We start from the raw sequence: 16,141 nt of genomic DNA, 5'->3' as shown, positions 1-16,141 counted from the left end.
GTACTTATAAATGAAAAGAAATAGGATCATAATATTTATTTGGGTAAATAAGAAAAATGTTTTTAATATAAAGAAAAAATGAGTAATGTGTATTTGGATTTAAAGAGAGAGAAAAAAAAAAGAAAAAGGAGACATGTCATGTGTGAGCATAGCTTGTGTTAAAAGAAATATTTTGAAATCGTATATAAAATCGCCTACTTGGATAAATATCATTTATAACTTGACGAGAGAGCACTAGTATAAACTATAAAGAGAGTACCCCCCCCCCCCCCCTTGGGGAATCATGCACCCCTCAACCAACATCTTCAAAATAGTGTAGTTGGAAAAAAAAACAAATTAACGAACATGGTAGAAGTTTATGAGTTATTGACCGTGGTAGTTTCACTCATAGTGGTGAAGCTATTTCATTGGATCTATCAGTGGAGAAATCCGACAAGTAATGGAAAACTACCTCCAGGGTCGATGGGTTATCCGATCATCGGAGAGACTTTTGAGTTCATGAAGCCTCATGACGTTCTTCAGTTTCCAACATTCGTCAAAGAGAGAGTTCTCAGGTTCTTTGCTAATTTCCCGACCATGCATTTTCTATGTAGTGTTTGAAAATATATTTTTCAATTACTCCTAACTTTTAGTTACGTTGTCCTTCCCTTGTCAATTTTTCGGAAAAAAATAATAGATATGGACCAGTTTTTCGGACAAGCTTATTTGGAGCCAAAGCTATAATCTCGATGGATCTTGAAATGAATGTGGAGATAGCGAAGGCAAATCATGTCCCTGGTGTCACGAAGAGCATTGCACGGCTATTTGGGAAAAACAACTTGTTTATCCAAAGCAAGCAGTCCCATAAACATGTCCGGAACTTGACATTCCAGTTGTTAGGTCCACAATGTTTAAAGTTGAGGATGGTGGAAGAAGTCGATCTCTTGGCTCGCACATACATGGAGGAAGGAGCTAGGAACGGTTGCCTTGACGTCAAGGAAACATCAAGCAAGGTGAAAAACTCATCCATTTCGCGCTGTATATAACTCTTGGTATGATTAATTACATTCTACAGTACGATTACTAATGGATCATCTCATCAAACACATATCATCAAACTTTACAGATCTTAATTGAATGTCTTGCAAAGAAAGTTATGGGTGAAATGGAACCAGAGGCAGCAAAAGAACTTGCACTATGTTGGAGATATTTTCCAAGGGATTGGTTTCAATTCTCTTGGAACGTTCCTGGGGCTGGTGTCTATCGAATGATGAAGGTTTGTGATTTTCAGTTCATCTAAACCTTTATCGGACTATATGTGCATATATATGACTTTTGAGGGAAAATAATCGCTCGTATGATGTGTTTTGTGACAGGCAAGAAAGCGGATGATGAAGTTGATAAAGGAGATGGTACTAAAGAAGAGAGCATCAGGAGAGGAGTTTGGAGAATTTTTCAAGATCATCTTTGGAGAAATGGAAGGAGGAGCGGAAAAAATGAGCGTAGAGAATTCGATTGAGTACATATATACTTTCTTTTTGATAGCTAACGAAACAACACCAGTCACCAGGGATCCTTGCGGCTACAGTAAAGCTCATAAGCGACCACCCTAAAGTTGTGGAAGAGTTGAATAAAGAGCATGAGGGAATTGTTCGAGGTAAGACTGAGAAGGAGGCTGGCCTTACATGGGAAGACTACAAATCAATGACTTTCACACACAAGGTGAATGTCTGCCACAAACATATATACAATTATATGGAGACAAAAATCACATATTAATATATCAATCCACTCATTATCAATTAGTTTTGAGTTTTATGTTCGTTAACCTTGATTTACATAGTAGTTCAAACACATTTGGTTTTTCGTTTCAGGTGATTAATGAGTCACTTAGGATCACAAGCACGGCGCCGACTGTGCTTAGAATAACTGACCATGATTTCCAGGTTGGTGATTATACAATTCCAGCTGGTTGGATCTTCATGGGCTATCCTAATGTACATTTCAGTCCCAAAAAATACGATGACCCTTTGGTATTTAATCCATGGCGTTGGAAGGTGATTTGAACTTTTACTATATTTCCATTAGTCAAATTTATAGAATTTTCAGCATATAAATATTAAATTTTCAGAGAGAAGACTTGAGCTCAATCCTCTCCAAGACTTACATTCCCTTTGGTGCTGGTTCTAGACTATGTGTGGGAGCTGAGTTCGCTAAGCTTCAAATGGCCATTTTTATCCATCATATGTTTAGATACAGGTTCATTTTTATCACCTATTGACCCATAATTTAATTTTATTTTTAACTCTGTTAGTCATTAGAGTGGTATTATTTTTTAAGGTTGTTAGTTCGAATTCTTTATATATGTCAGACTGTTCTGATTGCTGCAAATGGATAAAAACCCATCTTGTAAGAGGCAACTGTCAAGAATTTATCCATGTATGTATTTGGTTTGATTTCAGATGCTAATAAAATATATACCTTGTATAACATGCATGGTGTATCTAGAATGTATCTAGAATATATCTATAAGGATTACATTACGTATTGTTTTGAAATTCGTAGGATTAATCTGCATTTTTCGGAGATGAAGGGTAAAGTTGCAAAAATATGCGAGTTGGAGGTTTTTTTTGCATAAAAACTCATATAATATACGTCGCTAGATCGTCACAAACTCATATTCATGTTGTTAAAAACCATCTAGTATATATAAATTATGCTAAAAACAACACGAAAAAAAATCAAAAAAATCGTGACAGGTACCAACTAAAATAGCATCTCCAAACTTCAATGCATCGCATTCTCCGTGAGAAATCAATGCAATAAACACGAATGAGAAATAGTTGAACGGTATGGAATCAAAGAAATGGATCGAAGAACTCATTTCCTTCCAAAGTACAACTCATGAGACCTTAGAATATTTATGGCTTAAAAGTGTTGTAAAGATTCTGTTTACGTCCTAACCCCTCTTCATTAAACACTTTTTCCATCCTAAACAAGCGTACAAAATGCTTCAACTATCCGCTTTCATCATTCTAAGTTTGATTAAACCTTGAGGTGTTCTTACTAGTTCTTATCGGCGTCTATATTCTTGTTTTAAGAGAACTATTCTTCATTAAAAAAGTGAGGTAACCCGACTTAGCCAACCTAGGGAACATTCACGTAAAAATGTTTTATGAATCTTACCAGAGCCTTTCTAAAAAATATTGTTCATGATCTTAAACTCGAAACGACCTTCACCTTTGATAACTCATCTAACCATCGCAGATACTGAGATCATATGATACGGAGTCGATTGTTAGTAAAATAAGCAACCTCTCTTGTGGATAAAATATAGTTTAAATGCTACATGAAGAGGATAAGCTTGTATTAAAGAATTCATAAAGTAAGAATAAACGAGATGAAAATGAATCAAATAGACTATCAAAAATTAATTTATACAAATCTCTAATTCTAAATATCAAATTCTTCAATTTGTTAATTTTTTTAAATTCTTATTTTCCTACACACCATGGGGCAAATCTAGTCATTATTTGACTAACAACTGTCTCAATAATCAATATACATGTTGGTGTATAAATTTCATGTCTCTAGAATTTGGTATGATTTTTCACTAATTCCTAAGTCTGTCAGAACAGTGTTTTCAAAATGCTTAGCTTCTACAAGCCATGAACCGTATCATAGCCTATTGATTAGAAACTAAGAAAAACAAATTTGAAGGAAGTCAACTAAACACTTTAAATATCATGAAAGAGTTATTCACAAATTGGAAAAACAAATTGACAAATAAAACGATAACCACATAGAGTACAAACAAGATCAAGGTCACGAACACATCAACCAAATTTAGATGAAAATTTGAAATGACTGTTCACTTTATTCAGATCACAACGAAACGCAAAAGCCAAGAATTTAGTAAATCCAGCATAGAGCAATCTTGGATTGTATATTGAGGTGCGACTGGTAGTAGTCTTGTTTAGGTCAAGACCGGGGGATTTAGGACAGCATAAGCAAGCAACTCTTGGTCATCGACAAACACAGACATGTCTTCCTCAGGTAAGCTTATCCATGCTTCTACACCATCACCTTCTTTTGAATCAATCAACATGACCCACACCATGTTGTCGTAATTGGTATGTGACGCGTATCCCACCCAGACCGGACTACCAGATCCGAAGTCAACCTCGTAGAATGGCTTTCTGCACCAGCTAGACATTATGTATCTGTCTATGTCCGCTGACTCTGACACTGTTTCCGCCATCAAACTCAACAAACTCTGACCAGTTGTATTGCTTTGGACACTCTCTTTGATCATCTCGTTGACTCCTTCTTTGGTCTTCCTGAATGCCGCCACGATTTCGGGGATCTCAAACTCGCTCTCCGCGTCTTTCTTGAGAGAGAATCCTGATTGTAGGTTGCCAATCACGTCTTGTGGCAAAACATTAGATGGAATCCTAAGCCGCAAGTCCATGGCCTGCCACATCACTGTTTGCCTTGGAATTACCAAGTTAAAGCGTGAGGATTTTCTGGCACATCTCCAAATAAGTGACATGATAGCTTCAACACGTGTAGGTACAGAAACGCTTTCGCTAGCGGCCTTGTGCCTGAGCTCAGCTATCTTAGAGGGTTCGAAGACGAATCTTTTGATTACACATTTATTTGCGATGTTAGAATCGGAATCCGTTGATGGGAACTCTAAATACATATGGGAAGGAGGAGGAGGAGGATAAATAGTCGTTTCAGCGAACTCAATAGTACTGTTTGACTTCCCTTTGGCCGTAGTGGTAGCCCAGTCTTTAACAAAGGTCACCAATGAGGCTGCATCACAGATTTTGTGAGAGACAGAGACAGAAACCGCCACCCCAGATCCCGACCCGAAGAAAGTGACCTTGACACTCAACAAGGGCCAAGCCGCTGGAGAATCTCCAGCGGCTATTGTCGGGAGGAATCCCGACAGGCAGTCAGTGTTGAGGTTTCTCAGGAAATCAGGTAAAAGGAGATTGGTGCGAGCCTCGGTGTACACGGCTCCTTCATCGTTACAGCTGATGGAAACGCCTTCTATTCGTCCAGCCAGTGGATAGAAGCGTGACAAAGTCTCGGACAGAGAGCTTTTCAGATTTTCCGACAAAATTTCCGGGGACATGTTATCGAGATCGTAGAAGAAGATCGTCGACACGTAGATTGCGGGACAATAGAGATCGAGGATAGAGAGTTGAAGGCGATCACGAGGTGATGGTGAAGCAGGTTTGATCACTTCTCTCGCAGCCACCTCTAGCTTCGCTTCCATCGTCTTCTTCCTGCTAGACCTTAAAAGTCAACGGGTAACAAGATTGAGGTAATGAGTGAACTTTGACAAGTGGAGAAAATGGAAGAAACAATGGATCGTAGATGTCCCTTTTAAAATGGCATTTGCTACATGTTTCATCTCATCATCTTAGAATAGTTTTTTTTTAAAATTAGAAAGTTTCATCTCATTTTATGTGTCAATTGAATAAACATAAAAATATTTGGAATAACGTCTGCTTAAAATGTTTAATTAATTCATACATATTAATATCTAAGTAACTTATAATTAATAGAAGATAAAATTGTGAAATATAAACTCACAAAAATTTAGTAAATTAAATGGAACTTCAAATTCGTAAAATAAACGACTATATATGTAATATTTCATTGGTAATAATAATATAACCAGAAAAAACATATATTGAAGATTGATTATATTTAAAATTTTAGAAAGTGTTTATGAATTTTTTAAATGGGGAAATAAATTTGAAAAATATAGTTATTTAATATTTTTAAATAAGAAAAACAAATATACACGTTATGAGAAAAAAGAGTAAATGATAGTGGCATATACCAACTGGTAAAACTTTTAAAAGAATAGTTTGTTGAAGTCTCACATCGAATATGACGATGAGCCCTAGTCCAAAAAATTGTTAGAATGATCGAATGATATGTTAAAGAAAAAAGTATGAAAACTAGCTGTAAACCAAGGTGAGGTTAGACTAGTGGTTGAATTTTAGTAAGCCAAAAACATTGGCATTTAGGAGGACACGAGTTCGATTCTTGTTGAGAGGGATACTTTATTAAAAGATGGTCTCGATCATAGGAGATGTATGGACTTCTAGATTATATGGAAACGAAAAAAAGTTCTCACTAAATATATATTTATATTTAAAACATTATATTCGGTTTAATCCGATTTTTTAGTTTATTTGTATAAGTATATCGAATTAAGAAAAAGCATATAAGTATTTAAGTTGATACAAAAAAAATTAATAATATCAAAATAAAAGGTGATCAAAATGAAAATATAATAAATATTCTAATTTCATAAAAATAAATATAATTTAACTTGACAAAAAGGTTAAAATATTAGAAACAATTTAAAATGATCAAAAATATAAAAAGGCTTTGACACTCTAAATGTGCAATTGCATTCATAACAAAATAATCACAAATTTAATTATGAAGTTCTTAATGATGAAACTTCTAACCTTTCTTTTTCTTAATTATATTAGGCAACATTCCATCAGTAAAATACATCTTACCATTTTGTTGGCAAAATAAATTGATTATACAACTTTTTTTGGATAATTATAAAATCTATTTTTAGTTTTTATAGGTTATAGAATAACATGAAGCTTTACGTAAAATAGAAAATGATATATTATAAGTCAAATGTACACATTCCACTCTAATAAGTAAATCGAATTTCACATAATAATATAGTTAATTTGAAAATACGATACAATAGTTATAATGATCCAACCCATATACTAAGGTGGTGTTATTCAATGATGGATTTTAATAGAATTGAAATCCAACACTAATTCAGTGTTATTCAACTAATGATTCTAAATTTAACTTTAAAATCTGGTGTTATTGGATCTTATATTTCATTAGATTTTCAAAGTTTGGTGTTATTCAACTAAGATTTAAAATACTTCATTAAAATCCAGTGTTATTCAAAACTAAAAGACTTGTAAAATTTTTGTATATTAAAACATTTGAAATGAAACCTCTTTGGAGTTTCATGAGTAAATTATTAGAATCATAATCAAAGCTATATTGCAGAGATTTTGAAATCCACACAAACAGATTCTTAAAAACAATATCAGAAAGCAAATCTAAACCTTAAAGAATTGACTTTAACTTCATGATTGAATAACACCCCCTAAGTATACAAAAAAGAACATTATCTAATTATGTAAATCGATTGAAAAAATATTAAACTAAAATATCAAATGATTCTAATTATCAAACGTTTTTGTCTCACGTTATATTACGGATTAAATTCTAATGTGTATATGTACATAATATTCAATAAATATAAAACTATAATAAATTAATTGGTAGCGTGGTACCCATGTTAGAACATTTAACAATAATTAATGGTTATTTTATAGTATATATAACATGAAAGGCGTGGATAATATATTATGCAAGACTTTTCTAAGTGAGTACGATAGCTTTTGTAATAATAAACATATATATCTTAAAATTAAAGGAAACTTCAAATTCGTAAAATAGATGACTATGTAATATTTTATTAGTAATGAGAATATAATCCGCTTTTAACCAAAAACCATATATTGAAGATTGATTATATTTAAAAATCTAGAAAGTGTATATGAATTTTAAAAGGGGAAATAAATTTATAAATATAGTTGTATAAATATAGTTATTTAAAAGAATTTTAATAAGAAAAAAATAGAAACATTATGAGGAAGAAAAAATAGCAAATGATAGTGGCATTTACCAACTGGTAAAACTTTTATAAGAATAGTTTGTTAAAGTCTCACATCGAATATGACGATGAGCCTAAGTAAAAAAATTATTAAAATAATCGAAATGATATGTTAAAAGAAAAAGGTATGAAACCTCACTGTTAACCATCGTGAGGTTAAACTAGTGGTTGAATTTTAGTACGCCGAAAACGTAGACATTTAGGAAGACAAGAGTTCGATTATTGTTGAGAGTGATATTTTATTAAATGATGGTCCCGACTTTAAGAGATGTATGGATCTATGCTCAGAATTTTCAGATTAAAACAAAAAAAAAAGTTCTCACTAAATATGCATTTATAATTGAAAGTTTATATTCGGTTTAATCCGATTTCTTAGTTGAATTGTATAAGTAGAACTAATTAAGAAAAAATTTATAAGTATTTAACTTGATACTAGAAAAATTAGTAATACCAAAACACAAGGTGATCAAAAACTAAAATATTATAAATAGTCTAATTTAATAAAAATAAACATAATTTAACTTGAAAAAGGTTAAAATATTATAAACAATTTAAATTGATCAAAAAGAAGAAAAAAAATTATAAGACCTTGTGGGTTATGTGGTGGGTGGGTTATGATTGATGTTAGTACGGTCTTTCGCAAGCTGATCCATCGAAATATGCAAAATATCTAATTAGCCTCACGTATAACAAGTTAAACATAACGTGTTAGACTGCTTTGACCCTCTTATTGTAAATGATATTTGATGATCCAACTCTTACGATTAACAAGAGAAAGTATTAACTCACAAACTCAATAACCTTTTATTAGTTTAAGAAAATCTCTCAAAACTTAAACTCTCTCACAATCTTATGCCATTACTCGACATCTCTATTTATACAAGAAGTACAAATCCTAATTCTATAAGGACTCATAATATATTGGATAACTCCCAATATATTTAACTTTATCTCTTAACAACCTTATCTCTTAATAACCATAACTCGGTTTAGGATTACTTCTTCTCCAAGATATCTTCAAGCTAAACCAACATTCTCCCTCCTAAGCTTGAAGTCACTTCCACTCATATCTCTTACACCAATAAGTTCACGCATCTCCTTGAACTTGATCCTCCCAAGCGCCTTAGTCAAAATGTCGGCCTTTTGCTCATCACCAAGTACATGTTCAACTTCCACTAATCCATTCTCCACGCACTCCCTTATGAAATGGTACCGTTTGGTAATGTGTTTGCTTCGACCATGAAACACCGGATTTTTCGTAAGCCGATTGATTATCTATTCGGATAGTGACTCTTTCACATGTTGACTCGGTAATCTCTCCAAGCAAATCATGAAGCCATATCGCCTGTCTAGCAGCCTCCGTTGCAGCCATGAACTCAGCTTCACACGATGATAACGCCACAATTTCTTGTTTATGAGAGCACCACGAGATCAAGCTTCCACCAAGGTAGAAAACGTGACCAGTTGTGCTTTTACCATCGTCGGGATCTTCATTATGGCTACTATCGCTGTACCCGATCAGTCTTGACTCCTTTAAAGTTGTTCTTGGATAGACCAGTCCAAGCGTAGTAGTACCTCGTAAATACCTTAGACATTGCTTCATTGCAGCACCATGAGACTCCTTAGGATTTTGCATATACCGACTTAACACACCGACACAATAAGACAAGTCGGGTCTAGTGTGAAGTAAGTAACGGAGACATCCTATGTTTCTACGATAGCTCGTGGCGTCAATGTCCTTTTCTTCTAGCGCCTTTGATATTTTCAAGCCAGCCTCCATTGGTGTATGAACCAAATTACACTTCGCCATTTCAACTTCCTCCAAGATCTTTAGGGCGTAACGTCTTTGATTCAATGTTATTCCTTCCTTGCTTTGGCACACTTCAATTCCAAGGTAGTAGGTTAACTTACCGAGATCACTCATCTCAAATCTAGACGCCATTTCCATCTTGAATTCTTCTATGACTTTAACATTTGTCCCCGAGACAAATAAATCATCAACGTACACAGCGACGAGAAGAACATCTTGATTCACCTTTTTCCTATACACGGAAGGTTCTTTTGAGCATTTTTCAAATTTGAGTTCCTTGAGCACTTGATTCAACTTGTCATTTCATGCTCTAGGAGCTTGTTTTAGACCATACAAAGCTTTGTTTAGCTTGTAAACCTTGTCTTCACTTCCTTTCACTTCAAAACCTTCCGGTTGAGTTACATAGACAGTTTCCTTTAATTCACCGTGTAGGAACGCTGTCTTGAAGCCGCGAGACTGATAAGGAGACGGATTGTCTCAATCCGTGCCACCGGAGCAAACACATCTTCAAAGTCAATTCCGTATCTTTGCACATATCCTTTTGCAACGAGCCTAGCTTTGTATTTATTGATATTACCATCGGAGTTCCTTTTGAGTTTAAAAATCCATTTTAGACCTATCGGCTTAGCTTCTTTTGGACATTCAATGAGATCCCAAGTGTGGTTCTTTGTAATCGAGTGAATCTCATCCTCACACGCACGCATCCAATTTTTCGACTCTCTTGCTTCACAGAAGTTTCTTGGTTCATCATTCAAATACATGAGTACGCGTTCTCCTTCTTCCTCGGCTAACAACACATAATCGTTTAGATATTTTGGCTTGCTAACTTCTCTTTGTGATGTCCGTAGCTTAGGGACTTGAGTATTGTCCTCATTATCTCCACTTCCCGTGTTGTTGTTTTCTTCGTTATCCTCATTATCCTCATTTATCTCCTCTATTTCCTCATTATTTTCTTTGGGCTCCTTTTCTTCTATGGCTACTCTTGTTCCTTGAATACCATGATTTCCAAAAATTCCAAAGTTGATTTTGAGTTCTCTGTTCAGCTCATCAATGCTTTGCCTCCAGTTCCAACCCTTAGTTTCATCAAAAGTAACGTTTCTACTTACCACTGCCTTTCGAGCTTGTGGATCATATAGACGGTATGCCTTGGATCCTGGTTCCGTACCTAGATAAACTAACACTCGTGATCTGTCGTCTAGCTTCTTCAAGTGAGTTGACTCTGTTTTCGCGTATGCTATACACCCAAATACTCGGAGATGACTGACATTGGGCTTCTTAGACCGAAGCATTTCATATGGTGTCTTGTTCATAAGGGCCCGTGTAGTAACCCTATTTATCAGATACGTAGAGTGCCTTGTTGCTTCTCCCCAAAGGAAATTAGGGACACACATATGCTTTAGTATGCTTCGAGTCATTTCCATTAGAGTTCTGTTTCGCCTCTCAACAACCCCGTTTTGTTGAGGAGTGTATGGAGCTGTCAAGTGCCGTCTTATTCCTGAGATATTGCAAAAATCATTGAACTCTTGTGACACAACTTCACCTCCCCTGTCCGTCCTAAACGTTTGTATTCTTTTCCCAGTTTCTTGTTCTACCAAGCTCTTGAATCTCTTGAATTTGTTAAATGCATCACTCTTCTCTTTCAACAAGGCTGTCCACATATACCGAGTATGATCATCGATGAGAACAAACACGTATTTGTTTCCCGCCATAGTGTTTGGAGTTATAGGACCACAAAGATCACCGTGAATGAGTTCAAGAATTTATGTTGCTCGATAATTAGTAGCTTGCGGGAATACTTGTCTTGCTTGTTTTCCAAGTAAACATGAGCTACACACTTCTTTTTCAAAAACAATCTTAGGTACTCCTGTCACAAGCTCTCTTTGTACCATAAGCTTCATTGTGTCAACATTTACATGTCCTAACCTTGCATGCCACAGACTTGAATCAACTCTTGAATGAAGACACATTGTATCCTTTAATCCCATTCTCACCTTGTACAGCCGGTTTCTTGATCTTGTCGTCTTAACAATTAACTTGCCATCGTGATCAAACATTGTTAACTCTTCTCCTTTCATTCTCACATCACAGCCAGCTTCTGTAGCTTGTCCAAGGCTAATAATATTGCTTTTAAGATCGGGAATGAAGTAGACATCAATCATTGTTCTTGGTTCTCCATTTCTATCAACAAATTCGATAGATCCCTTCCCTTTGATGTCTATTCGAGAGTCGTCGCCAAACGTTACTTTCCCGGTGATAGATTGATCTATGTGTGAGAAGTATCTTCGGTCTCCGGTCATGTGATTGCTAGCGCCGTTGTCAAGATACCACACATTCTTTTCTTCTAAATTTGTTTCGTATTTGCTTGGTACAACTTTTCCTTCGTTTAAATACACTACCTCGTGTATCATGAGTTCATCTGCCTCCGTTGTGCTCTTGTTGTCATGCTCTTGAGCTTCTTGTAGCTTTAGAAGACGATCCGGACAATTGCTTGCAAAGTGACCAGTCTTGTCACACCGGTAGCAAACAACACTTGAAGTATCTCTTCCTCCACCAAAACGTCCTCTGCCTCTTCCTCTATAGAAGCCTCCTCCACGACCTCTGCCTCTATACTCATCATTAAACTATTTGTTGTGTTGAGATTCCGTGTTTGCATACATCAGCTTGCTTTGATCCTCTTGATCTTCTTCTTCATCACACACACGGTCTTCATAGGTTTTTAATCGACCTATGATATCTTCAAAACTTGTGGTTTTGAGGTCCAAAACTTGTTCAAGTGCAGCAACAATATGAATATACTTCTTCCTAGGAAGACTCTTAAGGAACTTCTTGACAAGTTTAGGTTGTTCAATCTCTTCTCCTAAAGCCGACGATTTTGAAGCGATTTCTGATAATTTGTCGGCGAAGTCATCGATTTTCTTCGTATCCTTCATCTTCAAACGATCGAAATCAGCCATCAACGTTTGTAACCTTGCTTCCTTAACCCTCTCAGCACCTACATGTCTCGTTCTTATGGCATCCCATACCTTCTTTGCAGTGTTTAGTTCTCCTATCTGCAAGGTGAGAGTCTCGGGAATAGATTGAAACATTAAGGTCGTGGCCATCACGTTTTTCTCTTCATCGTTTGATGAGGTTTCAATCACTTCCCAGACCTTGTGCACCCTGAGTAGAAGTTTCATTCTCATAGCCCAAACGGTGTAGTTGGTCGTGTTAAGCATAGGACACTTTATCGTCGTCGAGCCTCCTCCTTTACTTATCTTGGCCACCTCCGCTTGTGCTCTTTCCGTGATCTCTCCCATGATCGCAAAGAGCTCTGATACCAAATATTGTAAACGATATTTGATGATCCAACTCTTACGATTAACAAGAGAAAGTATTAACTCACAAACTCAATAACCTTTTATTAGTTTAAGAAAATCTCTCAAAACTTAAACTCTCTCACAATCTTATGCCATTACTCGACATCTCTATTTATACAAGAAGTACAAATCCTAATTCTATAAGGACTCATAATATATTGGATAACTCCCAATATATTTAACTTTATCTCTTAACAACCTTATCTCTTAATAACCATAACTCGGTTTAGGATTATTTCTTCTCCAAGATATCTTCAAGCTTAACCAACACCTCTAAATATGCGATTGCATTCATCACAAAATAATCGCAAATTTAATTATGAAGTTTTGTATGATGAAACTTTTAACTAGTTTCTTACTTTTAATTATATTAGGCAAATTTCCATCAGTAAAATACATCTTACCATTTTATTGGCAAAATAAATTGATTATACAAATTTTTGTGGATAATTATATAATCTATTTTTTAGATTTTACAAATTAAAGAATAACATGAAGCTTTGGGTCCGATTGGTGACCTATTAAGGAATACAAGGAATGAAGAGGAACATGACTAAAAACGAACAAACAGGAAAATAAAAAATGATAAAATAGGAATGAAGAGGAATGGATGTAGAGGAAAAATAGAACAAATGTTACTGTAAATGATAACCAAAAACATAGAAAAAATAGTAACAAAAATTAAAAAAAAACTTCTATAGATTAAATATATAAACAAAATCAAATATAAGATTGTAAGCAAATCATAAATAAAAAACTCATATATGCTATATAGTAGTGTATGACTTCTTTTATTACCTCTAGGCTTTAGCTTTTTTCAATCTATCGAATAGAGACTAGCAATCTGATTAGCTCTAGAAAAAATAATAAGGTAGAAAGACTATTTATAATAGTATTTGAGAAGACTTATTTATTTAAACAACTATATATTGAGATAATTATGAGATAGACGAAGATAAGTTTGAATCTGATTTGACTACTTCATCTCGCTATCATGAACTCAAACAACTTCATAGCCACGTTATCACGTACGTTTTTTCCTTCTAATTTTCCATAAATTTAATTTTTAATTTATAAATGTTTAATTTGTTTTCCTGTTTGTTCCTCATCAAATTTGAGAAGGAACAATTTTGTTCCTCAAAAAATAAGGAATGATTAGGAATAGTATGGGGTCCACATGTTACAACTTAGAAAAAAAATTACTGCTGAATGGTAAAAAATAAAAAGAGGAACAATAAGGAACATGTTGTTCCTGCCCATTTCTTTCCTAAAAAGTGGTTACCAATTGGACCCTTTATGTAAAATATAAAATAATATATTATAAATCAAGTGTACACATTCGATTCTAATAAGTAAATCGAATTTCACTTAATAATAATAATTAATTTGAAAATATGAGAAAACAACAATAATTATAATGATCCAACTATATACTAAATATACATAAAAATATTATATATTATAATCATATAAATCGATTGAAAAAAAAATATATATATATATATATATATATATCATGAAAATTTTAAATTATCAAAAGTTTTTGTCCCACATTATATTGCCGATTAAATTATAATGTGTATATGTACATGATGTTCAATAATTGTAAAATTATACTCCCACTAAGATAGATTTTTTAGAAAAAAAAACTGTCCCACAAAAATAAAAATTTTGCTTTTCTACTTTACCCTCATTAAACAATTACATAGTTTTAAATTTTTTCCAAAATGATTTTGCCCATTCGTGAGACTGGTCATCTCCATTAATTAAAAGTACACATTCCAAAGTAATTCTTCTTCCATGCACTATATTCCTTTCTCCATGCACCGAGTATATAAGTATAAGCATTTGTGTCATCAAATAAAAATATGAGATCTTTTTATTTTCATAACTAAAATTTTTTTCTGTCTTCTTCTTCAAATTCATGGAGTCTCTCCTAAACGTGAAAAAAGAAGAAAAAAAGGTAGTGAAAAATTCTGGAACAAATCGTGTAGTTTATGTCGATCATGAGCTGGATTTGAACCAACTTCTTATCGAAGACACTATATTAAGTATTAACCATGCTCAAGATGATGTTTCCAAAATCTTTTTAGATTTATGAAAGTTTTTTTAAGAGTCTGGTGTTAGACTTTTGTAATCATGAATATAATTTTCTAGTTCTAATAAAATGATCATGATAATGTTATATTTATTCAGAACTTATTGGTAAGATTAATATTTTTGGTTTGAAATCTAAACCCATATTATTTCGGATCATAGAGGCAAAGCAGAGATTATTCTCATTGATATACACCAAATAATTTGTTTTTTTTGTTGAATGATTCTTTTTTTTTTTTGAATATGTTTATGGCGATTGAACTTGTTCTACGTGTGTATTTTTAGATGTTTTGATGATTAAATATTGTAAATCAAAAATAAATTTTCATAAAACAACAATAATAAATTAAAAAAATTAAAGAACAGATAAAATCATTGAAATAAACTCGCAGGACCAAATTCAATTAAAAAAATAACACACACACACACAAATCATGACAATAAAAAAGTTCTATAAAAACTAACTTGCTAAAAAATTCATCACATCTCGCACCAAAAATGGATCACAAGAGATTTGTATAGGTAGACGGCCTTCTCTTTCCAATGAGCCCTTCTTCAAATCCGGGATTTTATATTTATTTGAGCTTTTCACTTTCATGCTCTCGAGCATGCAAGATTGCAAAGTTAAAAAGATCTGATTCACCTGTTTTGCGGGATATACATCAAATGATGTCTCTACCGCCGAAACAAGTTCTTCCACCGTTGTTGGACATACTTTGTGTTGTAGTGATTGGATGGCACTAAAAATTAAAGATCCAATATATTCAAATCCGGTGAATTCGGTGGTTGACACTTCAAACGCATATCAAACCCAAACTGTGAAGACCAATGAAACGTATATGACATTTTGCATTCCTTTCTTTATTAAAAATATTCACTAGTCATTAAAACCATTAAAAAGTTCACGTATCTTTTTATATTTTAAAACCATTAATTTAATTTTGAAGTAAATAAGTAATATATTCTTTAAAGTGTGTTAAAAGATTAAAATTGTCATTATACACAATTTCTTAAAGAATGTAAAATTTCTAAAAATTCCATCTTCGTGGGACGGAGGAAGTAATAAATTAATTTAACTGGTAGAATGGTACATATGTTAGAACATTTAACAATAATTAATGGTTACTTTATGATATTAGATGGCAG

General features: G+C 33.8%; 1 protein-coding gene and 1 pseudogene across 1 annotated transcript; one reads left to right on the top strand and one right to left on the bottom strand.

The window, feature by feature from the left end:
• Window positions 1-311: 311 nt before the first annotated feature.
• Window positions 312-2,413, top strand: LOC9304280 (annotated as a pseudogene).
• A 1,420-nt stretch (window positions 2,414-3,833) lies between these two features.
• On the bottom strand, window positions 3,834-5,391 carry LOC9304279 (BAHD acyltransferase At5g47980). The gene has a single exon (XM_021016830.1). It carries the CDS (start codon window positions 5,264-5,266, stop codon window positions 3,956-3,958), a length of 1,311 nt encoding a protein of 436 aa, XP_020872489.1. The 5' UTR covers window positions 5,267-5,391; the 3' UTR covers window positions 3,834-3,955.
• Window positions 5,392-16,141: the final 10,750 nt, after the last annotated feature.

This window comes from Arabidopsis lyrata (genome assembly GCF_000004255.2).
Source record: "Arabidopsis lyrata subsp. lyrata unplaced genomic scaffold ARALYscaffold_7, whole genome shotgun sequence".
In the NCBI taxonomy this organism is placed as follows: Eukaryota; Viridiplantae; Streptophyta; class Magnoliopsida; order Brassicales; family Brassicaceae; genus Arabidopsis; species Arabidopsis lyrata.
This window is presented reverse-complemented; position numbering and strand designations above follow the sequence as displayed.

Coding starts and splice junctions, on each gene's coding strand:
- LOC9304279 (XM_021016830.1), bottom strand. CDS start 5,266: ATGGAAGCGAAGCTAGAGGTGGCTGCGAGAGAAGTGATCAAACCTGCT.